A 27015-nucleotide genomic window follows, 5' to 3' on the forward strand; every position below is an offset into this window, starting at 1 on the left:
GCGACCCTTGTCTGTAACATGCTCAAATTCTGGGCCTGCGATGGTAAAATAGTCACTTAAATCCACCAAAATGTCTCTAGGCAACACCCACAATCCTCCTATTATTTCAAGCTGCAATTTTTCTAACTCTGATGAATCCATCTTTCAATAGAAGAGCATAGGTGTCGGGATGATGTAGTGCCTTTAGCCTGTGATGAGTGGTGGTTGCTCTCCTAGTATGTCGAGATACCTCAGATTGCCTGCACACTGTTCTCAGGTGTCGGGATACCACTGCAGCCAGGGGAGAAATAAAGAGAGAAACAAAACGTGCTGTTGCTGCCTCTCATTCATTTTAATGAAATCTGAATCATGCAATAACACAACTACAAACATGACTCAAACATGAGCACTCTCTCAACAGACGCACCAAACGTGTCTCTATCACGCTCCAAGCTAACGTGCTAACATGCACGCAACACAGCAACCACATTCACACTCAGACCGCACAATAAACAACCAAACTACTGAATACACTGAAAATACATGACATCTCTTGTCCATGTGAACTTACAAAATATACGTACCTTGGTTCATTTACTTTTATACAACATCCTTACCTGTAAGGGGAGAAATAAAGAGAGAAACAAAACGTGCTGTTGCTGCCTCTCATTCGTTTTAATGAATGAGGCTCAGACAACACGCTCCCCCTAGTGGCGCAAACCCGGAAGTGTAAAACAATGACAAACAGTAAATCCAAAACAATCAATCACAGACCAAAATTAGTTGGTAACATGTGGTCTTAATAAATGCGGTCTTTTCACCATAATTTCACCAGCACAATCTTATATCCATTACAGACACACTGGATTAAACATTACATTGTTTAAAATAATAAAACATAACACGGGCAGATGTGATTACTGTGGACAAGAGGAGACAGTGGAACATGTTATTATGCAATGCCCGAAATATGATTTAAAAAGAAGACATGGTGGAAAAATTGAGAGAAATTAAAGTACAATTGAACGTTAAAGATATCTTACAAAAGAACACAAAAAATAAAGGAGTCAGGATTTTATTAGATTTTTTGGGACAAACAAAGTAAGTTACTGACAGCTGAATTCTTTTCATTTCCGTCTGCTCTGTATTTTGACCACGTTGTCTGCCACCCACTCAGGACATAGTGTTTTTCTTCTTCTTCCCTTTCATATTATTGTTTACAGAAAGTAGAACGTGTATTTGATCCACATTCTATACCAGTAGGTGGCGGAAATGCAACAATTCGATGTTTGCCAACCGCCATAAAAAGTCAAAGAAGAAGAAGAAGAAGACGAAGACATAAAACACCGAAGAAGAAGAAAAGGCGTCACAAGACAATTATACGTCACTAAATACTTAATTTTGTTCTGGCAAAATTCGTCTGACTGTTCACAGCTTTTTGTTAAAGATGTTGAAGGCTGTTATTTTAATCGGAGGCCCCCAGAAAGGTGAGAAAGAAATTCCACATTACCGTGTGTTTAGGGTAAGCTGTACTTCAGTCGAGCGAAGCTTGCTTGCTAAAACGAACAAACCTAAATCAAGCACAAGTATACGTGGCATAAAGAGGGGAGCCACACAAGACACCACTTGAAAAACAAGCTTATTTAACCATACATTAATCATTATAGTAAGGGTGTTTTATCAGGTATTTGGCCAATCTGGGAATAAATTCCTTACCAATAGATTTCTTCACAAACGTGTTCATAAAGGTGTCTTATAACATAAAAAAACATTTAAATCCAACTTCCATAGGAAAATCCGTGAGAGCGGCTCAAAGTCGGGGTACCTGGAATAGTACTTTATTGGTACTATATACTTATTGGTGAAAACTTGAAAATGTTAACCTTTGCTTTTGGTAGCTTGTGAGGGGTCAAACTAGGGGTTCTTTAGGATTCTGAATCCATTGCAGACATTTGTTTTCCAATAAATCCATTCCTTGGTGGAGAAATGGCCCCGCACACTTTACATGTACATTTACAGTAGCTTTATATATTGATTTTAATATCTTGAATACTAGTTAAAAAATATGCTGCACCACATTGCTAAATGTATTTGGGGTCCAGGTCTGAGTTCTCTTCACACTCTACTGTTCTTAAAGTGGGGACTGGGACCCCCTGGGGTCTTGTGAGACACTGAGAGGGGGGGTTGCGAGATGTTTTCCATCACCAAATACAAAAGTTGAATGATCTAAAATTTCATATCTTACCCATTATGGTGGAAAAAAATCCATTCAAATATTAGTTGAATTTTAACTAATGGTTCAAAAATGGTTAACAGTGGCAAAGTAATTTATGCTTCCCGTAAGTGAAACAATGCAGGTGTCTGCTGCTCCCTATGAATGACATTTGACACCTACATAAACTGAGTGTCTGTTAAGGAAATTGTGGACGTCCACACAGTCCTGTTTATACATTATATTATTATACAGCATTTCTTACATTACTCTGTTGAAATAGAGACAGTGGGGTTCCCGGTCTTTAGCACAGTTATTGAGGGGGTCCAAAGCTGAAATGTATGGTAACCTCTGCTCTATATCATCATTGATACAGTTCTTGCACGCTGTACCTTTACCATTTCTGCATGCCATACATTCAACACCTTTCTCCATACAATTAAAGCTCCTCAGGAGCCATTGGGTCCTGTGTTTGAACCAGCTTATAACCATAAACTCCTCCCACCCACAATAGTCACTGAGGTCCAAAAGACTCTGCTAAACCTTCCAGTCCCAGGTTTTGATATAGGCCTGGAGACTTTGCTTTGCAGCTTCACCCTCTATCTGTTGGAGGTACAGTTTCGAGTTAGATTAACTCAGCCACCGCCTTCCATAAGAACCTGTATCAAACCAGACACACTGACACCAGGTATAGAGTAATAGATGGTACATGATATGTGTACTGGAAAATGTGGATACCATTATGAACACGTTTGTGAAGAAATCTATTGGTAAGGAATTTATTCCCAGATTTTTGCAATATGCCCTTACTATTACCTTGATGACAAACATCCTGCAATACAAAACGAAGAAGGGTCCAATTATATCGTCAGATATTGTGTGCTGCCTGGTGTTCACTTAAGTTCATCCAAATATTTTGTTTATTGTTTTGAAATTTCATTTACTTTACTACAGGGTAGCCTATGTCTCTTGTTACTAAATATATCATGGCTTCACATAGTTTAAAAAAAAAAAAAAAGGGTAACCTATGTTAAAGTTTGATACGCCGTTGAAGAAAGTCATCATATATAAATTTACTCTTACTGTTCTGCAGGTACAAGGTTCAGACCACTGTCATTTGAAGTCCCTAAACCCCTGTTCCCAGTAGCTGGCGTGCCGATGCTGCAGCATCATATTGCTGCATGTGCCAAGGTAAGAGGCATCGCAATACGTTCTTGTTCTATGAAGTATTAGCAAGCAGCTATATAATATAGGGCAAAGTTAAAGTATTTTTGTTTTATGATATCATTATGTACGCAAATTACTAGTTTAAAACTGCGGTCAAGTGAGCCGTCATTTGCAAAACCCAGGATCCCACAGATCTTTCAATAGATCATTGAACCTGATGGACCTGACTATTAGCCCTCTAGATTTCAGCAGATTTTACTGTATAATTTTTGAGAAAATAAAGATAAATTCTGCCAATTTTTCATTGAGAGATAAGAAATTTGAGATATATTCAGTATTTTATTTTGAAAAATCTGAAAGAGGTGACAAAGATCTTTCAAAGGATCCTTGTACCCAAGGGCCCTGACTATTATCCCTGTGATTTTCAGCAGATTTTACTGTATAATTTTTGAGAAAATTAAAGGTGAATTCTGCTAAATTTTCAATAGGACAAATGAAATTTGAGTTATATTCAATGCTTTATTTTGAAAAATCTGAGATAGGTGACAAAGATCTTTCAATGGATTATTGTAACCAAGGGCCTAGACTATTACCCCTGTGATTTTTACGGATTTTACTGTATAATTCTCGAGAAAATTAAAGGTGAATTCTGCTAAATTTTCAATAGGACAAATGAAATTTGAGTTATATTCAATGTTTTATTTTGAAAAATCTAAAAGAGGTGACAAAGATCTTTCAACAGATTCTTGTACACAAGGGCCCTGAGTATTACCCCTGTGATTTTCAGCAGATTTTGGGGAAAATTAAAGGTGAATTTTTTATATTTTCATTGAGAGATAAGAAATTTTAGTCATATTCAGTGTTTTATTTTTAAAAATCTAAAAGAGGTGACAAAGATCTTGGGTACCAAAGATCTTGTCACCTCTTTTAGATTTATCAAGATAAAACACTGAATGTGACCAAAATGTCATGTGTCCTATTGAAAATTTAGCAGAATTCACCTTTAATTTTCTCCAAAACTAGACAGTAAAATGTGCTGTAACTTATAGGGCTAATAGTCAGGGCCCTTGGGTACAATAATCCATTGAAAGATCTTTGTCACCTCTTTCAGATTTTTCAAAATAAAACACTGAATATGACCAAAATATCAAAGTGTGTCAATGAAAATTTAATGGAACTTACCTTTAATTTTCTCCAAAACTATACAGTAAAATGTGCTGTAACTTATAGGGCTAATAGTCTGGGCCCTTGGGTAAAAGAATCCATTGAAAGATCTTTGTCACCTCTTTTAGATTTATCAAAATAAAACACTGAATATCACCACAATTTCTTGTCTCTCAATGAAAATTTACCAGAATTCACCTTTTAATTTTCTTCAAAATTATACAGTAAAATGTGCTGAGAATCACAGGGGTAATAGTCAGGGCCCTTGGGTACAAGAATCCATTGAAAAATCGTTGTCACCTTTCACAGATTTTAAAATATATCTCTCAATGAAAATTGAATGGAACAAAGCTTTATTTTTCTTAAAAGAAACTGTACATCAAAATCTTTTGAAAATTCTCAAGATAATAGCCAGGGACACGTTGAGGAATCCATTGAAAGATCTTTGTCACCTTTCACAGATTTTGCATTAAAACATTTCAATATGACCAGAATATCAAAGCTCTCATTGAAATTTGAGCTGAATTGAATATAATAACCTCTCAAGTTCGATGATAATTGTTGTCATTCACTGTTCATTGTATTGGTATTTCATATTCAATAAATGTTTTCGAAAATACGCGACCGTTTTCCTGCTTTTTGGGCACTCCAAGCACCCATACCGTAAACCCCTAAATAGACGCGCATCGTATTTCGATCGGGCGGCTGGCTTGACTGGGGTTTTGCAAATGACGGCTCACTTGACTGCAGTAATTTAAATTAGTATACACATTTTTGCAAATGTTGTTTCATTGGTACTAAATTGTAAATATCTTGTTTATATTATGTATTCAATTAATTGGGTGTTTTGTCCTATGTGCTTTTGAAATTAGTAATTAATTTCTGTTTTACAAGGTACCAAATTTGAAGGAGATTTTGGTCATTGGCTTTTATCAGCCAAATGAAGAACTGACGAGATTCCTGTTAAATGCACAGCAGGAGTTCAAAATATCCATCAGGTAAAAATAGAGTTCAAAACCAGGCAAACAAACAGAGCTCTTAGCTACTTTATCAGTTTATTCCCTGTATACTTAATATTACGAATAAATTAGCTTCTTACTTATTTAAGGGTGAATAATGAGAGATTGAAGTATGAAAATGAACTACTCTGGTGTAAAGTTTCATAAATAAATGTTTACAATACACCCTTTTTTTTCCAAACAAAATATTTTAACAATATTTTAAATGCCTTTCTTTATTGAATGTGGTATTTTAAGAACCACTTAATGTAATCCTTATTTTCGCACTATAACTTTGTTTTCTGCTGAAGTGTATTTTTGTGCTTTAGTGCACTATCACTGCTGAATGATTGTAGGTATGCTGATATTTCTGACTCTTTGCCACAGGTATTTGCAGGAGTATGCAGCCCTGGGTACTGGAGGGGGCATCTATCACTTCCGAGATCAAATTGTTTCTGGCAGTCCAGAGGCTTTCTTTGTTTTGAATGCCGATGTTTGCTCAGCATTTCCTCTTCAAGAGATGCTCATCTTCCAGAAGGAACATGGAGAACCAAACAGTTTTGTTATTCTTGCAACAACTGTGAGATTTCATTGTTGATAGTTGCAGCTCTCTACAGACCTTTTTAAAATGTGGTCAAAGTAAAATGGCAAAACAAAAAAATATATTGTATATATTATAGTATACTGCATTTAATAAAATATTACATTTTACTCATTTGATTCCAAAAGTGAATGTCCACTAAATGTTACCATCGTTCCTTTCTTTTCAGTCAAACAGAAAACAATCCATGAATTACGGCTGTATAGTTGAAAATGAGGAAACAAATGAGGTATTTAACCCTTTCAATTTTATTTCCCTGATTGTATCTTGTTTCACCTTCAAGATTGTAATTATTACTGAAATACTTATCTTTTTTTCCAGGTCTTGCATTATGTTGAAAAGCCAAGTACATTTGTGAGTGACATCATAAACTGTGGAATATACCTCTTTAACCCAGACATCTTCCAGCACATCGGCACCGTCTTTCAAAAGAATCAACAGGACATGTTGTTGTGAGTTGAAACCATCCAATATGTGGAGCTGCTTGATAAAACCATTTATTCCATTTCTTTGCTGCTCTTCATTTGTCTCTTTTCCCTTCCCCTATCCTTTCTGCCATGATTTCTGTTTCCTCATACAAACATCAGATATCCATATGATGGGTAAGTGGGTACATTCAGGCTGCATGGTGTAGTTTGAGAGCACTTAGTGGATTGTGTGAGCTCTAGAGATATGGCGTATGATAAGTTTGAGATGGGATAGTTTGCTTTATTACTGTTGCCTTCACCAGTTTTACCCCAACAATAAACACCCATTTTGCATGCAGCTTGGTGAAATAGACTTCACTTGTGAAGTCTTGGGCCTCAAGGAAAAGTTTGACATCTTTGGAAATATGCTTTGACGAGAAGCCAGCAAGATTTTTCCCCCATTTTAATAAATAAGAAGATACAGCCATTGGAGCTTAGCGAGGTAAAATAAATATCAGAAGCGGTTAGAAATAACTAGCCTTGCTTTGTCCAAAGTAAATAAAAATCCATCTAGTACAAACTCGCCAATATTTATTTTATTATCAGTTCCTGCCAACAGCTCAGAAACAGTCTGCGATGTTTTCAGGTTTCAGTTTTTCTTCCTATTAAATACATGTGATATGAGATGTTAGAAAGTCAACATTAGCACAACTGACAGGGAATTATTTTTTTTACCATAGGTTAGATATTTCCACATTCCACACTTTCAAGTATTTGTGCTGAGCTAAGCTAACAAGCAGTTGGCTCTAGCTTCATGTTTTAAGTCTAACTTTGCCCCTTGGTCGGAGCCCAAATGAATATCCACAAGATTAAAAGTGGGTATATGTTAAGACGGTACAGGACATTTTGAGAGGCAATGGGCTTTAATACAGTAGAAGACATTTTCAACATGAAATACCTGAAATAAAATGTTTGGAATTAGTGCTCTCTGGTCTCCAAAAAGTTTAGGTTTTATGTTTTCTTTTGATTTGAATTCAAGCCGTCATAGAAAAATATAGATAACTTAGTGTAAGTCATGTGGACCTTACAAACACATTTTAGTATAAATTTTGCATCAAAAACTGATACAGATGAAAATGTACACAAAGCCATGTAAACGAGTACTCCAGTGTTGTGGGCTGAAAGTCGTTTCCAAGAGATGGAATGATTTTGGCTTGTTTACATTCCTTACATTTATCATTGCATTATTTCCATGCTAATGATGACAAAAACAAATCAGGACTGTTTGAGAGATTTTAGTTTCAGGAAATGTCTGTCAGACAAACAGGTTTAACCACCACGCTGCACATTCAAGAAAAGTTGGACATTACAAGACAAACTGGTTTCCTAGTGAGTGAGCTACCTTCAACCAAATACCCAAACTTCATGGCTAGTCCCAAAACCAAAGGGGCCATAAAAATGCAACCACTGTAACCACAGAACTAATGTCACACAGAAAATGGAGCCCTCAAAAGAGCTGAAAGTTAAAAATGCATGTGTAATCTACCGATTTTAAATGTCCAAGTGGCAAAGTTTCCTACTGTAGAAGAATAAAAAGACATCAACAATACATACTAGTTTTCAAATGTTTCCTGGATGAGGAATATTTTTCACTGACTAATGTGGAAGTGGTACAAATAAATCAACCTATTTTACACCAGTTTTCAGGTTTACACAATCTCTGCAGGTTACATTTGTAGCTCCAAATGGAAAATGACTATAGGTGGACTCCTGCTTAGGCTGCGTCAGAAATCATCCTCTATTCACTATATATATTGCTTTGTGAATAGGGAGTAATTTGGGACACAGTGTGTTCATAAAGGCAGGGTAGGTAATATTTGAAAACTAGCATGATTTTGAAAGTAGCATCCTCTCCGTTCTCTATATTCACCAACCTCCTCCCCTCTGTGCTCCCTCAAAAGCCCCGTCCCTCACTTAAGCCCCGTTTCCACAGCAGTACGGATGGTACGGATTGGTATAGTTTGGTTCGGTTACCCGTACCCTATTTGGAAGGCGGCATGTAAGCCGAATACTGATAGCCGCGTCAGCTACCTAATAGTGTCACATGATAGCAGCTAACTAATAAATTCAACAAAGGAGAAAAACGTGACACAAACAAAACCAACGCTGGAAGACATCCAGCAGTTCATCTACTCTGTCACTGACATTGACTCTTTATTACAAAACTCAATCAAGCTTTATTTCAGTGTGGGCTGTGTCCCACAAGGAGAAATAAACTGCTGTGTTTAAACATGGCGGGGGTTGTGTTTCCCTTTTTCAAATGGGAAGTTACAATTCTTTTGACCAATCAGTGGACTGCACTGTTTAGCTCCACCTTTTAGGGTTGGCTCGATATTCTTGGCACCCCAATGGAAGGGTCCCAAAAAGTAGGACGGTACGGTTTGGTTATTTGGGAGTCTTTCCTGGGATTAGTCTATGGAAACGCTGCAAAATGCATGCTGTACCGAGACAAACCGAACTGGACCGTTTATTGGAAACGGGGCTTTACATGCACTAGCACCTTTAGTCCAGAAGAGGATTTCGGCTCATGCTTTCATTGTGGGCTCGTGCATGCATGGGGTAGAGAGGCTAGATTGGTTTATAAAACGTGGTCGAGTGCCGACATTGGTCAAAGTTTTTACAACTTTTCAACTGCTACAGATGATTGCTACTGCTTGCTTTTTTATTTTTTTTATTTTTTTTTCAGAGCACAGGAATTGGTAATTAATGTCAGGACCTAAAGACAATTTCAACCAAAATCCTAAAAAGTGTATCTGGAGAGAATTACCTAAGCTGCATTTACGGTCCAAGTGACCATGCCACAATGAAGATATTTGAATTGTTTGAAAAAAATTTATCTTGCATGTTTTCTTGTTATTACAAAGAAAACCTATAGTCTTTCAAATAATTTGCTCTTATGTTGTCCCTGTTATTTCTCTGGCAACTCAAAAAGCTGTAATAACGAGAATTAAAATAAAATGTTTTTGATTTGATTTTCACCTATATATTATTTTTGTTGTGTAGTTAAAGTAACATTATGGAGGAATTAGGTTTGGTGCGCTTTTCTGCCCATTGAAGGTCTCAAAGTGCAAGTGCATCCAAACTTATAAACAGTGCAGTTATGCATCACCCACATGTTGACAAGCAGAGTGTGGCAATACAGGTGTTCTATTGAACAGTGCGGCCCATGCTACCATGCTGCTCTCTGTATTGAAAAAAAAATCTCCCTCTGTAATCCTTTGTTTTTTTTGTATCTCTTTATTAACTCAAAAAAGTATCATGACATACAATGATCATTAGGGAAACAATTTTTTTTCTTGATGTCAACTCACATAAACCCCCCTCCCCACCCACACACACAGATTACAATAACAAAACCATACAGCATGTAAAGCAAAGAGAGAAAAAAAAGAGAGAAAAAGAAAAAGGTGCGTGCAAGAACTCGACGACAAAAGTGATATTGCAATAGTAAGTGTCCCTCCTTTCCTCCTTACAGAGAACTTGTACAGTTTTGCATAGAAACTAGTGGGGGCCTCAGTTGCCCTGTAGAGTCTTTAATTTGGTTATATAGTTGATCACAGGGCCCCAGACACAGTCACATTTTTCAGGCAAACCCCTCAAATTATACTTAATTTTCTCCAGGTTTAAGAATGTAATTAGGTCCTTTAGCAAATGTAATGCTTTGGGGGGGTAGTGGGGCCTTCCATTCCAATAGTATTCTTCTGCGCGCTAAGAGAGATGCTAAAGAAATACAATCCTTTATTTTCCTGCTGGTTATTTGGTGAGCTGGTATTACTCCAAAGATGGCTATTTCTGGGCCTGGTGTCAGAGATTTGTCTAAAGCCGTGGCGAGGTGATTGAGAATGTTTGTCCAGTATTCATGTAAGCGGGGACAGGATCAAAACATATGCGTCATGTTTGCTGGGGACATGTGACATCTGTTACAAGTGTCTGATATATTCTCATACATTTTGGAGAGTTTATGGTTTGTAAAATAGTATCGATGGACAACTTTGAGTTGTATCAGATTAAGTCTGGAGCAAGATGTGCTGTCATTCTCTCGGGACAAAGCCTTGTGCCAAACATCGTCTACTTTAACTGTACCAAGTTCCTCCTCCCAAACGTTTTTTAATATTGTCTAAAGAAGATACTCTGAGTTGTGATATTAAAGTATAGATTGTTGAGATGAAGCCTTTTTGATTCGTGGGTTTGTCCAAAATTGTATCGATTGTAGAAATAGGAGGAATATTAGGAAAGGAAGCGTTGTTTGCCTTGACAAAGTTACGGACTTGGAAGTATCGAAATATGTGGTAGTATGGTAAGTTATATTTATCACACAGTTATATAAAGCTGCAAAAGACATTATCTTAGTAAAGGTCCTTTAGTCTGACAAGACTTGACCTCTGCCACAAAGAAAAGGCCGTATCAGTACTAGGAGCTAGGAAAAGAGGATTATTATGGATTGGGGTTTGATTAGAAAAACCCTGGAGCCCGAAGGCCAATCTAAATTGAGTCCAGATTCTTAGGGTGCAGGTGATGATTGAATTGAGATGGACGTATGGGAAGTTTTGATGAGACCATAGCCAAGAGTGAGGTAGAGAGGCAGGATTTGGCTTCAAGTTCACACCAGCTTAATGTTGGTTCCTGGACCCAAGGGACATTTTGTGAATATTAGTTATGTTCAATCCTAAATATTTAAAGCTGCTTCTGGATATCTTGAAGGGAAGATGTTTGTCAGGGATCTGAAAGGCTAGATTGTTTACAGGGAAGCATTAACTTTTGAAAAAACTAAGTTTATAAACGTAATTTTTCCACCTGAGAAAGAGCCAAACCTATTTAGCAGTTTGATTGTCTGGGGGATTGTAGAAAGTGGGTCGGAGATAAACGATAATAAATTGTCCGCATAGAGAGAGAGAGTTTATGTTCAGATCCACATCTCAGAATCCCTTTACTAAAGCTTGGTGAGGTTTTTATTGTAGATTATCACAACATATTTTGTTGTGCTGTACGGGTTGTGAAGAGCCAAAACAACAACTCGATTGACAAGGTCCAATATTTACTTAAAACCAGTTTCTTGCTTAGTCACTCCCTCATTTCCTTCTTCTGAGCATCATTTGTCACCATCCTCTTTCATCATAGCGTCAGAAATGATGTCAATTATCTGTCTTCTTTTAAGCTGAAGACTGGTGTGTGGACTTGTGCCGTAAAGCTATACACACTTTAAGCGATATAAATTAGGCCTGCTGCCAAAGTTACATTGTGCTGAAAGTAGGCGACCAGGACGACATGGTGTAAAAACAGCAGGATCTGTAGATTAAGATTAAAATCTAGATTAAAGAAAGATGAAGGATTCATAATTCAAGTCTATTGTTTAATTAGTACGTACTTCAAGATCTACTCCAGCTATCTGTGAGGCTGGTTGAATTTATTGCTTCTCCATTTGGCATTCTACTGAGTTGAAGAGCTAGCTTTAGCACTTCAGCCCAAAAACATTATTTGAAGTTATGTATTTTAAATCTCACAAGATAAGAATCTCGATTTTTACATTAATGGATTTCAGCCCTACTTGTATTGATTAGTGTGCAGCATTTCATGTTGATTAACCTTCTTATCCCTTTTTAAATGGGAATTGTTTTGTTTGGGTGACTGTATGAAATGTTCTGTGTCCCTCTTTTGGTAAAAATTTTGATTTCAGTCTAACAAAAATGCTACTTTTTCCTGCATACACAGAGATATAAATCACATCCTGGATTATGTTTAATTGTTCACATTGTTTTCAAGTATTAAAAGTGATTGAACAGATAAATGCTTTAAAAAAACAGAAAAGAGTACATAAGACTGAACAATAATTATTAATTAAATTCTCGGAAAGACACTAATTGATACTTAAACTTGACTAGTGTAGATGATCATTATGAGGTAACATTTTCTTGTGAAGAGGTGTGGACTATTAAACAGCAACGATGTAACTATTTAATGTAATTTACCAACAGGTTGTTGCTGAAGATAATAACATGCTTGAAAGAAAATGTACTTGTGGTTTTTGCAATTGGTCTTTATGATTCAGTAACATTTAAGTCAGTGGAATTTGAAGTTAATTGTACTTTCTGAATTACAATTGTGTCTTTTTTTTTTCTACTTTTATTCAGTAATTGAAGAATGTTTCCCAAGCTTGTGTTAAACTGTCTCTCGCAGAGAGGAGCCAACCAATGGATGGCACAGAGCAGAGGTCATCAGGCTGGAGCAGGACATTTTCACTTCTCTTGCAGGACAGGGGAAGCTCTTTGTCTATAAAACCCTTAGCTTCTGGAGCCAGATTAAATCTGCAGGGTGAGTACATATGCCATGAATGCTGTCACATTAACTAAAGCCAAAAACATTTCTTGAAACATAACCTTTAACCAGTAAAATGTTGCAGATAAAGACAGACTTTGGACTTTAGATAGATGAAAGCTTCACACCTGGTCTAACTGGTCTATTTATTTTTTTAAATTTGGTATTTTACAATAATCCAATAGGAATCAATATTTTAAAATGTTATTTTCAAAACATAACTCTCTGCCTTGATCCAAAATAAATAGTGTGAGTGTTCCAAATTCTCTAAGCCAGGGTGTGAACTACAGCTGGTACAGTCACTGGCTACTTTGTTAGATACAGCTGTTCAACTGCTTGTCGTTGCAAATATCTAATCAGCCTATCACATGAGAGCAACTCAATACATTAAAGAGATACTTCACCCATTTACATGAAGCTGTGTATCATTAGAAACATGGTAGCAGTGTTGAATGGTCATGAATCCAACCCTCATTTTGCCCTGAGACGAGAAGAATGTGGTTTTTTTTTTGCTTGAAAGTTTTCTTCATGTGATGCAAAAAGCGTCATATTGCATCACATGGAGAAAACTTCCAGGCAAAGAAAAACATATTTTTCTCGTCTCAGGGCAAAATGAGGGCTGGACTAACGACCATTCAACACTACTACCATGTTTCTAACGATACAAAGCTTCATGCAAATGGGTGAAGTATCCCTTTAAGCCATGTAAATATGGTCAAGACCATCTTCTGAAATTCAAATCAACCAAGTGATTTTAAACAAGGCATGGTTGTTCATACCAGACAGGCTGCTCTGGGTATTTCAGCAACTGCTAATCCACTAGGATTTTCATGCACAACCATCTCAAGGGTTTACAGAGAATGGTCTGAAAAAGAAACTATCCAGTGAGCGGCAGTTCTCTGGGCGAAAATGCCTTGTTAATGCCAGAGGTCAGAGGAGAATGGCCAGACTGGTTTGAGTCAGTAGAAAGTCATGATAACTGAAATACCTCAGGATGTAAAGATAAATCGTACAGCAGTTAAAAATCAATTCAAAGGTGTCAAGGTTCACGTCAGTACTTAAAAAATAAATAAATCACGGGTCCGAAATCAACACCAGCCAAGCACCAAATGCGTGTAGATTTTCGGTTTGGTAAGTTCATTTCAGAGGGCTATCCCACAGAGTGGGTAAATGTTTTACCATAAAGTCAGAAAAACGATGTTTTGAGTTAACATACATTTCACCGCAAATACACGTGCGCCCCTTTCAACTTAAAGTGCATCAGCACACAGTTGATCCATGATCCATACAACCGAGTCAGGAACACGTGATCCTGCAAAGGATGGGTGTGACTTTTGATTGTTCACTCTCACCATGTCTGCAGCTAACATAGCAAGGTCCTCTCACAGTCGCTGTCGTCTCAGTCTGTGAACATCTCCACTCAGACTCTGTGAAACAGTGCTGTGTTGGAAACACTGCAAATCAAGTGCATGCTGAACGTACACGCAGCAGAAGTAATCAGAGATACACACACGTCTAATAATGAGCAGGCTGATTATATTGTCTAATATTGTCAAAGCTATATTGTCAAGTTATAATTTATAATAGTCTGATAGATTTTAGTTTTAGACTGAAAACTAAAATCTGAGGGGGAGGGGGCGGTCTGGGAACTACCTATTTAAAAAATAAAGCCAAGCAAATATGTTTTCTAAATTCTCAATTTGCTACTCTGATAAAATTATTGAATCTGTGACTTAAATCTGTAATTGATTCAACAGAACATAATGCTTTCTCAATTAAATGTACTGTAACAGATGTGTATGTGACACAAAAACACTAATCTGTCATTTCAGCAGTTAAAATAATATTTTTGGCTCGTTAATTTTTTCCATCTACCCGTCACCTGAGCCGGTGAGTCAGAAAGTTCATTTCTGACCCTGTTAGTAATATGTCGAGCGTCAGCAGCTGTAGAGCGGAGGCGGTTGTAATAAGCGTTATCATAGCAATTGCGGAGACCAAACCATACTAACAAGCGGGTTTGTAGCCCTGCTCACCCAAAAGAGTGTAAGAGCCAAAGTGATTAAGAGGTGCACTGGTGTTTTCATACAAAAAATTAAAAGGAATCTTTTTTAGTCATAATTTTTCTTCAGTCTCATTTTGTAAAATAAATCGGGAAAGAATTAAATTGTGAACCCAGTATCATACATCGTATCAGGAGTCGAGTAATTCATTACATCCCTTCAGATAACCACTGTTTACAACCAATGCCCCTGTGTACTTATTTAGCAACATTTAAATGTCACAGCCTACATGAGCATTGTTGCTGACAATGTACAAAGCTTTATGATCACAGTGTACCCATCCTCTGATGGCTACTTCCACAAGATAATGCGCCATGTCACAAAGCTCATATATCAAACTTGTTTCTTGAACATGACTAGATAGATAGATAGATAGATAGATAGATAGATAGATAGATAGATAGATACTTTATTGATCCCGAGGGAAATTCAGGGCATCCAATAGCAGTACAATAAGTTCCCTGTGCTCAAATGGCTTCAACAGTCACCAGATCTCAATCCAAAAGAGCACTTTTGGGATGTGGTGGAACGGGAGATTCATTCAATGGATGTGTAGCTGACAAATCTGCACCAACTGTGTGATGCTTTAATGTCAATGTTGACTAAAATCTCTAAAGAAATGTTTTAAGCACCTTGTTGAATCTATGCCACAAAGAAATAAGGCAGTTCTGAAGGCAAAAGGGGGTTCAACCTGGTATTTGTGAGGTGTACCTAATAAAGTGGCAGATGAGTGTCTAATGCCCTATGCCTTTAAAAAGTTTCCTTTTTTATGTATTCCCAGTTCTGCCATTTATGCCAGTCGATTGTACCTCAACCAGTACCACATATCCTATCCTGAAAGACTGGCCTCAAATGAAGCTGGGGGACCCAAAATCAGTGGTACTGTTATTAATCCTCTCTAACATTATTTCTTTGTTGGAAACATATTCATTTATACTTTGTTTCATTCCTCAAGGCAATGTCTATATTCATCCTACAGCCCATATTGACCCCACTGCTATGGTAAGCAATTTTACATAGCTATGTACAATGTATTTAAATATCACCCTGTTGTGGCTGTGAAAAAAGTAAAATGCAGGTGTACCTGAGTATTTCTTACTTTCTTACAGTTGGGCCCCAACGTCTCCATTGGCACTGGAGTGACTATTGGCGCTGGAGTACGAGTTAGAGAATCCATCATACTCCATGGTGCAACTCTACAGGTCAGCTCTTGTGAATTAGCATTTTGTCACTGCTGTTATGAGGTAGGCCAAATAAGAAGAAACTTGCTTACATTTTATTGGCCTGTATACATAAACTTTCTGAGAATCCTCTTAGAGACCTCCTACTGTAACTTGGCTTTGGAATCCTAGCAAGGAACATTCTCTCGGCAAGTAAAGAACAGAAACTTTTATCTTAAGGCTGGTTCACACGGCAGGATTTTAAAATTGTCGACCAATTTCCCAAACTTTAGAGACCACACATGTGGCGATAAATAATCAGAGGTTTTACAGTTTTGGTCGTACAGTGTGTGGTGTGCGGTCACACGGCAACATCAACACACCACACACGAACCGATTTCACTCGTGAACGTCCCTCGATCAGACGGGAAATCTCGCAAAACCTCTCGATCAAACATGATTCCAGAGTCAACAAACAGACAAAGAGGATGTGCTGTTTTTATCTGAAAAAACACATTTTAAAAAGAGGCGTCGGTCAAAGGAGTGGAGACAACGGGAGCATGAACTGTACTTGCTACATGTTGATATGGAGGTGAGTAATTGTTGTTTTGCTACCGGTGTTTTCGCTACTACGTCACCTCGCTTTCTGATTGGCTATGCGTCACAGTCAACAGGCTTGTGCTCGTTTCCCCTCTGGGGACACCACAGATGATGAGAGATCGGGCCAAAACAATCCAACATGTTGAATGTCCCTGATTTGAGATTGGAGCGGTCCCAACATTCTTCCGACCAGATGAGAACGGTCTGAACACACCACACTCGGCAGGATGATTTTATAAGATTATCTTATAATGATCGGGGCGTCCTTAAGATTATCGGAAGGGGAGAATCGGGGCCAAAATCTGACAATCAGACAAGTATGCAAACTAAGTTACCGATGATTACCAGCGCAGCTAGCTCTAATGAAGCTTGATGTACTTGACCTGAACACGTCACAGAAGCCTTTAGTTATTGAGAGAGCACACCGCATCGGACCAAAAAGAAAGCCAGAGGAATCTCCTAGAACCCTCCTAATTATGTGCTTTCTCAACTATAAGCAGAAGGACATGGTGCTCAGGGCTGTAAGATCAAAAAAGGATATTTTATACAAGAACAAGAGGGTGAGATTTTATGAGGACATTGCCAAGAGGTCTACAAACAAAAAGTCTGAAGAGGTATGGCAACAACTGAGATGCAGCTTCATACCTCCGGCTAAACTGATACTGACCTACAAGGAGCAAGTCCACAGGTTTAACACACCAACAGAGGTCCAAAGCTTCATAGAGAGGATCCAGCAGAGTAAGATCTGAGGACTTCTGATAGGAACACATTGTTTGGAGTAATGCGGTAGCTGGGGGAGCTTTTGTTGATCATAAATCTCAACATTGTAGAAACTGTGACTGTGCTGTTGATAGTGTGGGGATCCTACTCAAAAAGTAAGGGGAGGTAAACATCAATAAAATAATAGGAGCAAGAGAACATATATAGTTTTACAGGATTCATTGCGGATCTGGGGAGCAGATCCTGGCATAATGTCTTGGTTATCTTAGTTAAAACGGATCTTATTAGAGATCTGTACGTGGTAGAATAGAAAGCATTTAAATGGGTTACCCGGGTAACTGGGAAGGGGGGAATTGTTCTGCGTGTGGTTCATTGTTCATTTGAATATTGTGTTTGGCGTTTTGGTTTTTGCACCCTCTCAGGCTTGTTTAAAAACTGGTTATTAACATACATGGTGATTGAATGACACAGAAAATGGAAATTAAATGTACTTCTTGGAATTGTAGAGGCCGGAAAGGAAACGCACACTATTATAGGGGGAGATTGGAACTGCGTTATGGACCCAACTCGAGACAGATCAACTGGGACTGACCAAACTCATCCCAAAAGCCAGAAGACTTTCTAATTTCATGACAGAATTAAACATAATAGATATCTGGCGTCATTTAAAACCTGATGACATAATTTACTCATGTCATTCAACATTTAATACATATTCTTGAATAGATTATTTTTTAATATTGGCAGAACTCTTATCCAATATAAAAAACAACATATGGCAGTGTATTAATATCAGACTATGCCTCCTGTAACATTATATACATAACGATTTGATAATCTATCTTTTTGATATTTGGACCCTAATTGGTTATGGAGAAGTGTTCCGGAAGTGGATACAATTACTGCATTTAAATGAAACTGCTGAACTCTTGACAAATAAAAATGTCTCTAAGCCAATAAAAGTAAAGCGGGGATGCCCTCAAGGTTCACCGATAAGCCCATTGTTATTCATACTGGCTATGGAACCTTTTGCTATAGCTGTACATTCCATCTTAACCTTTGCAGGAATTGTGGTAAACCAAACAGAATATAGGATCTCATTATATGCGGATAAGTCGGCCATATTAATGTTAGAGGAAGGAGAAAGTAGAAACCCACCTGCAGTAACATCGCATCTCAAAACGGCAAAGTAATTTATATATTTGGGGATACAAATTTCCCCTAAATTAAGCAAGATTGTTGAAAATAATTACAAAAATCTAACCACAGAAACAACGGATAATGGGAGCAGATGAATATCTCTTCCCATGTCTTTGATTGGTTGGGTCAGCATCTACAAAATGAATATACTGCCAAAAGTGTTATTTATATCAGAACCTCCCTCTGTTGCCTCCTGCTGATTGGTTCAGTAAATTTAGAAAGCTTATTCTTGGCTTTACATAGAAAATTAAGCGACCCAGGATTAGGTTGTCATTGCTTCATCTGCCCTATAACAATGGGGCATAAAGTGTCCAAATATTAAGTGGTATTACTGGGCATGTCAATTAAGGTTGATAAGATATTATTTTAATTCAAATAATGCTTCCCAGTGGACAGAAATGGAAAGCATTGCCTTGCGTCCATCTTTGCCTTTGTAATTTTTTTCTGATACAGAAGTTAACTTGATTAAGAAAACAAATAATCCAATGGTAAAGAACATGGTTTTATGGAAGTGTTTTATGATGTAAAAAGGTATATGAAGGATCCTGTTGTCTTATCACAGTTCACACCGATGTGGGGGAATCAGGATTTTAAACCAGGAAGAGAAGATGGAATATTTAAACAATGGGCAACCAAAGGACTCCAAAAAATTCAAGATTTATTTTTAGTAGAATCTGACTATATGATGTCTTTTGATATTCTTATGTATAAATTCAATATTGAAAGGAAGCAATTTTTCAAATATCTCCAAATTAGGAGCAGAACAATACTCCCACCATTAAAAACTGAACTGGAAGAAATAATTAGTAAAAACAGTTTAAAAAGAGGGGCAATATCTGAAATATGCAAAATGTTTCAATCAAAAAATGATGGAAAAATTTGGAAAAATGATTTAAGAAAAGATGTGTCCATGGAGGAATGGCAATTGTCTGTGCAAAAACTCACAAACCAGTAATTCTAGATGAAGGTTGCTGCAATACGAGTGGCTAATGCAAATATATATTGCACCTGAAAAATTAAAGAAATATAACCCAGATACATACTAAATGTGACGAATATAAAGGTACACTCTGGCACTGTATTTGGGAATGCAGGAAGATATGAACTTTTTGGGCAGCAGTTACACAAACTATAAAAGAAATCATATCGAAAGAGGTTGCACTGCATCCTGGTTTCCTTATTTTGGAATTATACCCTAAAAATATTATATACACAAAGTGGCAACAATTGTTTATTAACATGGGTTTGTTGCAAGCAAAGAGATTAATTGCACTGAAATGGAAAGAGACAAGCGAACCGACTATTGTACATTGGATAAGGCAAATGATGGCTGCTTTACCACTGGAACCGATTATGTACATACTGAAAGGGAAAGAGGACGTCTTTGAGAAGGTCTGGGATCCATTTGTGAACTTTGTGGAGGGATATACAATATCTGGGGTTGATGAAGAGAATTGTGGACAATAATGCCTAAACTCACAAATGTAAGCCTCTGAGTGGTTATTTGATTTGTTTTTTTTCTCCTTTTCAATATCTGAGAGGGTGTAGTTGCTTAGTCAAAGTTGTCATTGTTCCATTCCAACATTGTTGGAAAAATACTACAAATATAAAATATACAAATTGACATTTGTGATAAATTGTAAGCTATGTTTTAGAAAATGTTTTTGTGCCGCAACCTCTTCACATACTGATGGATATTAGATTAGATAGATAGATAGATAGATAGATAGATAGATAGATACTTTATTGATCCTGAGGGAAATTCAAGGCATCCAGTAGCAGTATACAGACAGGCAGGACACAAGACATTAGTTACAATACACGCTGTCCCCCCTCCCCTCTGTATACAATAATCCCCCAAACAAGATTTAGTAACCCCTATGTGACTTATATTATAATTTAAAGAGCCTTGTTTGGTTATTGGATGCGCCTGTGGAGGTATTCACATGTAAAGAAAGTCAGCATACACATCTCATTTTGTATTGATGAAAGTCATAGATGTATTGAAATGTGTATATATACAGTAATATTGGAGACATTTTCTTCCCTGCTAGACAAACTCCTCACTACTTCTCTCTTCTTATTTAATCCCTTAAAAACTTTCTTAAGGGCTAAGAAGCTTTGGAAAATGGACTTAAGCTTGTATGGTACTTTTCTAGTCTTCTGCCTAAAAGCACTATTCTCTGTTTGTTCAAATGAAGAATTGCAAATGAGGGGCACTAGAAAACCCAGTGTGGGTGAAAGTGTGGAGAAGAGCTGCATGCACATACAGTACAGACCAAAAGTTTGGACACACCTTCTCATTCAAAGAGTTTTCTTTATTTTCATGACTCACACTGAAGGCATCAAAACTACGAACTAACACGTGGAATTATATACAATTATAAACTATTAACTATATATAAAATTAAAACCGCAAGCGGTGATGAAGGGACCGAAGCACCCCGCGCATGTCAGCGTGTGTCGCGACTGTGAGAGTGTGACAGCGGGAGTGCAGCCGCGACACGAGGCCAAGCAGCAGGCCTTACAGTCATCAAAGGTTAAAAAATTGGAGTGCGCCGAGACATCAAAGTTTGATGGTACGCCGTGGCCACGCCCTTTGACGAAATAACGTGCGGAGCACAACGAGAGATCTTCAACATGTCTAGAACACACTGAGATTGAGTTTGCGATGATCGGATAATCGCTTTTGGAGGAGTTCGTTCAGATAGCTAACCTGTAAACCGCGAATTTCAGCCATTCAAAAAAAATATGGCGGACTTCCTGTTGGGTTTTGACCATGGGTGTAAGAGGATTTTATGTAGCTCCTGACATGACCAATGAGCATAAAAAATCTCATGCATGTAGGACCAGTGGGTGTGGACTGTAGCTGTTTCCGTTCTACGTTCGTGAAGCTTTTTTACGGCCCTCATGGGCGCTGTCATCTTGGAATTTTGCAACCAGAGTCTGCGCAGTAGGGTCCGGCGGGAGGAGCCCTGGCAACACGCCCCGCCCACTTTGCGTACCGCTCTGATAGCTTACGCAGCCCAGCTACGCCAAGAACTTAAGAATCTTTACGGAGAGAAATTCATCTACCGACCATAAACGTGAGTACAAAACCACCATACATTTCATGTCAAATAACCAAACGTAGTTCATTCAGAAACTAAGAAAATCACACTTTTTATATTAATTATTGAATTTAAACGTTTTTTCGTGTCCTGTATGTCTTGTTTATTGTTACTGGATGCCTTGAATTTCCCTCAGGATCTATCTATCTATCTATCTATATATCTTCTTTAACTCTGTGGGTTATTAAACCTTTTATTTTTGGCAAAAAACGAACTAAAACTATTTTTAGCTAAGTTAGCAACATAAGCTGTGTAGTGATCTAACATATGCTGGTGAAAATATGTTATATGATTGAAAGTAGTGATGCACATAGTACTAAAGTTATATCTGCTGTCAGTAGTTACTTCAGTTCTATGTACATTTACAGAGTATATGTGTTTCTGTGCATAACTGTGGAGTTGGTAAATGAATCTGTTTCATTAAGGTTTCTGTTTGTATGGACCTTTTCTCTGGTTCTTTTCCTGGTCTAAGATGTTTATCTCATTGTTTTTTTATTATCCTCATTTTAGACACAAGGAAGAAGAAAGATGGCTGATACAGATACCCCTGCCAGCTCACCTGATGGTCTCCCTTACTTTGTTCTCCTCTGGGTGAACACCTTTGGACTGTGGAGGGAAGAGAGCATGCAAACTCCTCACAGAGAGACTCCTGTCAGACAGGGATTCAAACCAGTAACCTCCTCACTTTTATAACTGAACCATCATTCACACTATGTGTTATAAATCAAATAAAGTATTTATTGATTTGAACCTTTTCTCTCCTGTTTTAAGCTGTAAAAACATAGAATGTCTCATGTTCTTGAAGGGCAATGACAGAAGTCACAGCTGGGAAACAAACAGCTTTAAAAGTACTTCAACACTCGAGTGCTGAACATTTAATGCAGGTTAGTGTTAAAGACAGCATGCACATAAAGACAGTAGAGTGGTATGATACAGACACGACTGAGAAGGCAATTACATTATTATATTTTATTCAATCACATGAAATGTAACACTAGTCTTGTAACTTTAACAAATACAGGTTGTGCTTAAAAACATAGTGTGGTATTTTAAGCTACTTTCTTTCACTTGATTGTTCAGTTAGATGAATGTAGTATTTAAGGTTTTTGTGGGTTATACAGGTTTGAAAGAGGCAAATGAATGCACAGTATGTTAAAGTTAAAGCAGATTAATCTAAAAATAACAAAAACAAAATGTGGCTTATAAGAAAAACCTCGGTATTAAACAGCCTCTCTTTTCTTCCGTTCATCTTTTGAATGAATAGTCAAACATTGCTCAGGACGTGCGAGCTGCGTCCTCTGTGGCTCAGGCGCGACACTCGGCCCACTGTTTCACAACAGACCGCTGTCCAGTGTAAGATCAGACCAAACGCCCTGCTAAGAGAAGCAGTGGTCAGGTCCTGCAATCCTCCGAGGACGAGCTGGAAGAGAGAGAGAGAGAGAGAGAGAGAGAGAGAGACAACATGAGAAAAAGGAAATCCTCAGTTTAATGTATAATATGTTGGTGAAAACAGGGAAATACCTATTAAAAGACATACAATCTTCATTAATGATTATATATGCAAAATAAGAAACATTAATATATAATTTTGTGAGAAACGTGATCTTTATGCCTTCTTTTATTGAGCCTGTCTGTCTCCTCCTGACCACCATCACAAGCAGCCTGTTTTGTAGTCTGTGTCAGGTTTTGTCAAGTTATAACACAATTTATTAATAAACGTCATTAAATGTACAACATGATCAACTTGTGATTATTGGATTGGTAGTGTGTGTGTAAACTCATGCTGAATATTTGACAGATTTAAGCAGCATGATGCTCGGTTAATATTACATTACACCACCGCTGATTGTTTGTGCTCATGTGTCTGTCAGTCTCTTAAATCAGACAGAAGTTAAATCAGATCTTACTTTAGTTTTATCCTGATATCTAGAGAAATATTCTACCTCATTATACAGTATTATAAATATCAGGCTGCATGGTGACATGTTAATCTCTGTATAACACACTCTTTACACAGACTGTAAACATGTACACATCAGTAATGATACAGGACAGATTTATAGTATTTAGCTTTGTTTTTGTCCTTGATACTTTTTTAAAAACCTTACCAGACCTATTTCTTATTTACTGAAACATAACTGTACAGTCAATGAACGGCATCTATGAGCTGATTTTAATTACCATGTGTTTTATTTTAAATACAATTCCACTCACAAAAACGATATAACAATATCAAGAAACATATCATGTCAGTTCTTAGGTTTGCTCATATTAAAAAGTAAAATAAATAGATAAATCATACCTGATAACTAACCTAGCTTAGACTGCTAATATGTTAGCTCGCTCGATAGCGCTTTAAGCAATGACACATAAATCAAACTTTATTACTTACCGTAAAAACTGCAAAGCTCCCTTAGAGTCCACAGGTCCGTGACATTAGTTTACTGCAGAAAAAACAGCTTTCACCAGCTCAAAAAAGACGAAAAAACTGAACAGAAAAGCTCCGTGGAGTCTCGGCTTCACTTCACGACGTAACTACTTATTTACCAAGAGCGCTACGCAAGATCCGCGGCTGTCAATCATCGCCATGTGTGACGTCAAATCCCGTTTTTTAACCTCAAATAACTTATTTAAAACAAACTTCACAGAAAAATGAGCACTTGAACACCATGTAGGGTGATAATATCTAATGATCACAGCAGAGTTTGGGTCTGGAAAAAAATTATGTGACGAGTATTTTAACTTAACAGTTTGACCCAAGTCCCGTCTGTTATCATTGAGGAGGCGGGGTTTATGACCTATACTGCAGCCAGTCAGTAGGGGGCGATCTAAAAAAAAAAGCTTCACTTCACAGGGGACCTTGTCCCGTCCATTATTTTTACAGTCTATGTGTAGGACAAGGAAACCCCTATGGGGAGGCCAATTGTAAAATTTCATGGGGGCGCCACTGAGTCATTTAGCCACGCCCACTTATTATAAAAACATGACAAGTTTAATTTTTCTACTTGGATCATGTGTGTGATGTTTGATGAATGTATGACTATTAAGACTCATAACAAACTACTTCCTGTTTGTGAAGAACAACGCGTCCATATGACCACGCCCTTTGACGAAATAACGTGCGGAGCACAACGAGAGATCTTCAACTTGTCGAGAACACACTGACATTCTCATTGTGTCAATCGGACAACTGCTTTTGGAGGAGTTCGTTCAAATAGGTAACCTGTGAAACGCGAATTTTCGCCATTAAAAAAAAATATGGCGGACTTCCTGTTTAGTTTTGACTATGTGTGCAAGAGGATTTATTGTAGTTCCTGACATTATTAACATACACAAAAATTGTCATGTATTTCAGAGAAGAAAACCTCTATGGGGAGGTCTTTCAGAAAGGTAAAATATGGGTGTGCCGAGACATCAATGTTTGATGGTACGCCATGGCCACGCCCTTAAACGAAATAACGTGCGGAGCACAACGAGAGATCTTCAACATGTCTAGAATACACTGACACTGAGTTTACGATGATCGGATAAACGCTGTTGTAGGAGTTCGTTCAAATAGCTAACCTGTGAAATGTGAATTTCGGCCATTTTTGTTGCATTCAAAAAAATATGGCGGACTTCCTGTTTGGTTTTGACGATGGGTGTAAGAGGATTTTATGTAGGTCCTGACATGCCCAATGAGCATAAAAAATTTTGTGTATGTAGGACAAAAAAACCTAAAAGGGGAGGCCTTTTTGAAAATTTCAAGGGGGCGCCACTGAGTCATTTAGCCACGCCCACTTTTTATGCCAGCATATCTAGCTTTATTTTTCCACTGGGATCATGTGTGTGATGTTTGATGAATGTTTGACTATATTAAGGCCCGTAACAAACTACTTCCTGTTTGTGACGAACAACGCGTTCGTATGACCACGCCCTTTGAGGAAATAACGTGCAGAGCACAACGAGAGATCTTCAACATGTCGAGAACACACTGACATTCTCATTGTGTCAATCGGATAATTGCTTTTGGAGGAGTTCGGTCAAATAGCTAACCTGTGAAACGCAAATTTTCGCCATTGAAAAAAAATATGGCGGACTTCCTGTTTGGTTTTGACTATGGGTGTAAGAGGATTTTATGTGAGATCTCGCATGCTGAATGTGCCTAAAAATTTTCGTGCACGTACAATGAAAAAACCTCAATGGGGAGGCCCTTTTGAAAATTTGAAGGGGGCGCCACTGAGTCATTTTGCGCATTTTTTTTTACAAAATGACGAGAATATCAAATTTTTCGCCAGACCCGATGACGTTGGAGATTTTGATGAGTTTTCATTCACGTTCAAGCCGTCAAAAGTGGCTCCAAAAAGGCGGGGGAAAAAAAAAAAAAAAAAAAATTAAAACCGCAAGTGGTGATGAAGGGACCGAAGCACCCCGCGCATGTCGCCGCGTGTCGCGACCGCGAGAGTGCGACCGCGGGAGTGCAGCCGCGACACGAGGCCAAGCAGCAGTCCTTACAGTCATCGAAGGTGAATAAATTGGAGTGCGCCGAGACATCAAAGTTTGATGGTACGCCGTGGCCACGCCCTTTGACGAAAAAACGTGCGGAGCACAACGAGAGACCTTCAACATGTCTAGAATACACTGACACTGAGTTTGCGATGATCAGATAAACACTTTTGGAGGAGTTCGTTCAAATAGCTAATCTGTGAAAAAGGAATTTCAGCCATTTTTCTTGCATTAAAAAAAATATGGCGGACTTCCTGTTTGGTTATGACCATGGGTGTAAGAGGATTTTATGTAGCTCCTGACATGCCAAATTAGTATAAAAAAGTTCATGCATGTAGGCCAAAAAACCCTCAATGGGGAGGCCTTTTTAAAAATTTCAAGGGGTCGCCACTGAGTCATGTAGCCACGCCCATTTATTATAACAACATGTGTAGTTTTATTTTTCCACTGGGATCATGTGTATGATGTTTGGTGATTGTATGACTATATTAAGGCCCGTAACAAACTACTTCCTTTTTGTGACGAACAACGTGTCCGTATGACCACGCCCTTTGAGGAATTAACGTGCAGAGCACAACGAGAGATCTTCAACATGTGTAGAACACACTAAGATTGAGTTTGCGATGATCGGATAAACGCTTTTGGAGGAGTTCGTTCAAATAGCTAACCTGTGAAAAAGGAATTTCAGCCATTTTTCTTGCATTAAAAAAAATATGGCGGACTTCCTGTTTGGTTATGACTATGGGTGTGAGAGGATTTTATGTAGCTCCTGACATGTCA

General features: G+C 37.9%; 1 protein-coding gene across 1 annotated transcript in view; it reads left to right on the forward strand.

Annotated features, from left to right (window-relative positions):
* Positions 1–1295: 1295 nt before the first annotated feature.
* gmppaa (GDP-mannose pyrophosphorylase Aa) overlaps positions 1296–27015 on the forward strand; it is a 43734-nt gene continuing 18014 nt past the window's right edge. The window contains exons 1-10 of the mRNA XM_079358458.1: positions 1296–1466; positions 3285–3382; positions 5417–5520; positions 5908–6100; positions 6291–6350; positions 6443–6573; positions 12763–12897; positions 15742–15839; positions 15916–15962; positions 16070–16162. Coding sequence (XP_079214584.1) covers positions 1427–1466; positions 3285–3382; positions 5417–5520; positions 5908–6100; positions 6291–6350; positions 6443–6573; positions 12763–12897; positions 15742–15839; positions 15916–15962; positions 16070–16162 — 999 coding nt within the window. The 5' untranslated portion in view covers positions 1296–1426. The remainder of the gene's footprint in view (positions 1467–3284; positions 3383–5416; positions 5521–5907; positions 6101–6290; positions 6351–6442; positions 6574–12762; positions 12898–15741; positions 15840–15915; positions 15963–16069; positions 16163–27015) is intronic.

The sequence above is a fragment of the Symphodus melops genome (assembly GCF_947650265.1).
Source record: "Symphodus melops genome assembly, chromosome: 12".
NCBI classification, from domain to species: domain Eukaryota; kingdom Metazoa; phylum Chordata; class Actinopteri; order Labriformes; family Labridae; genus Symphodus; species Symphodus melops.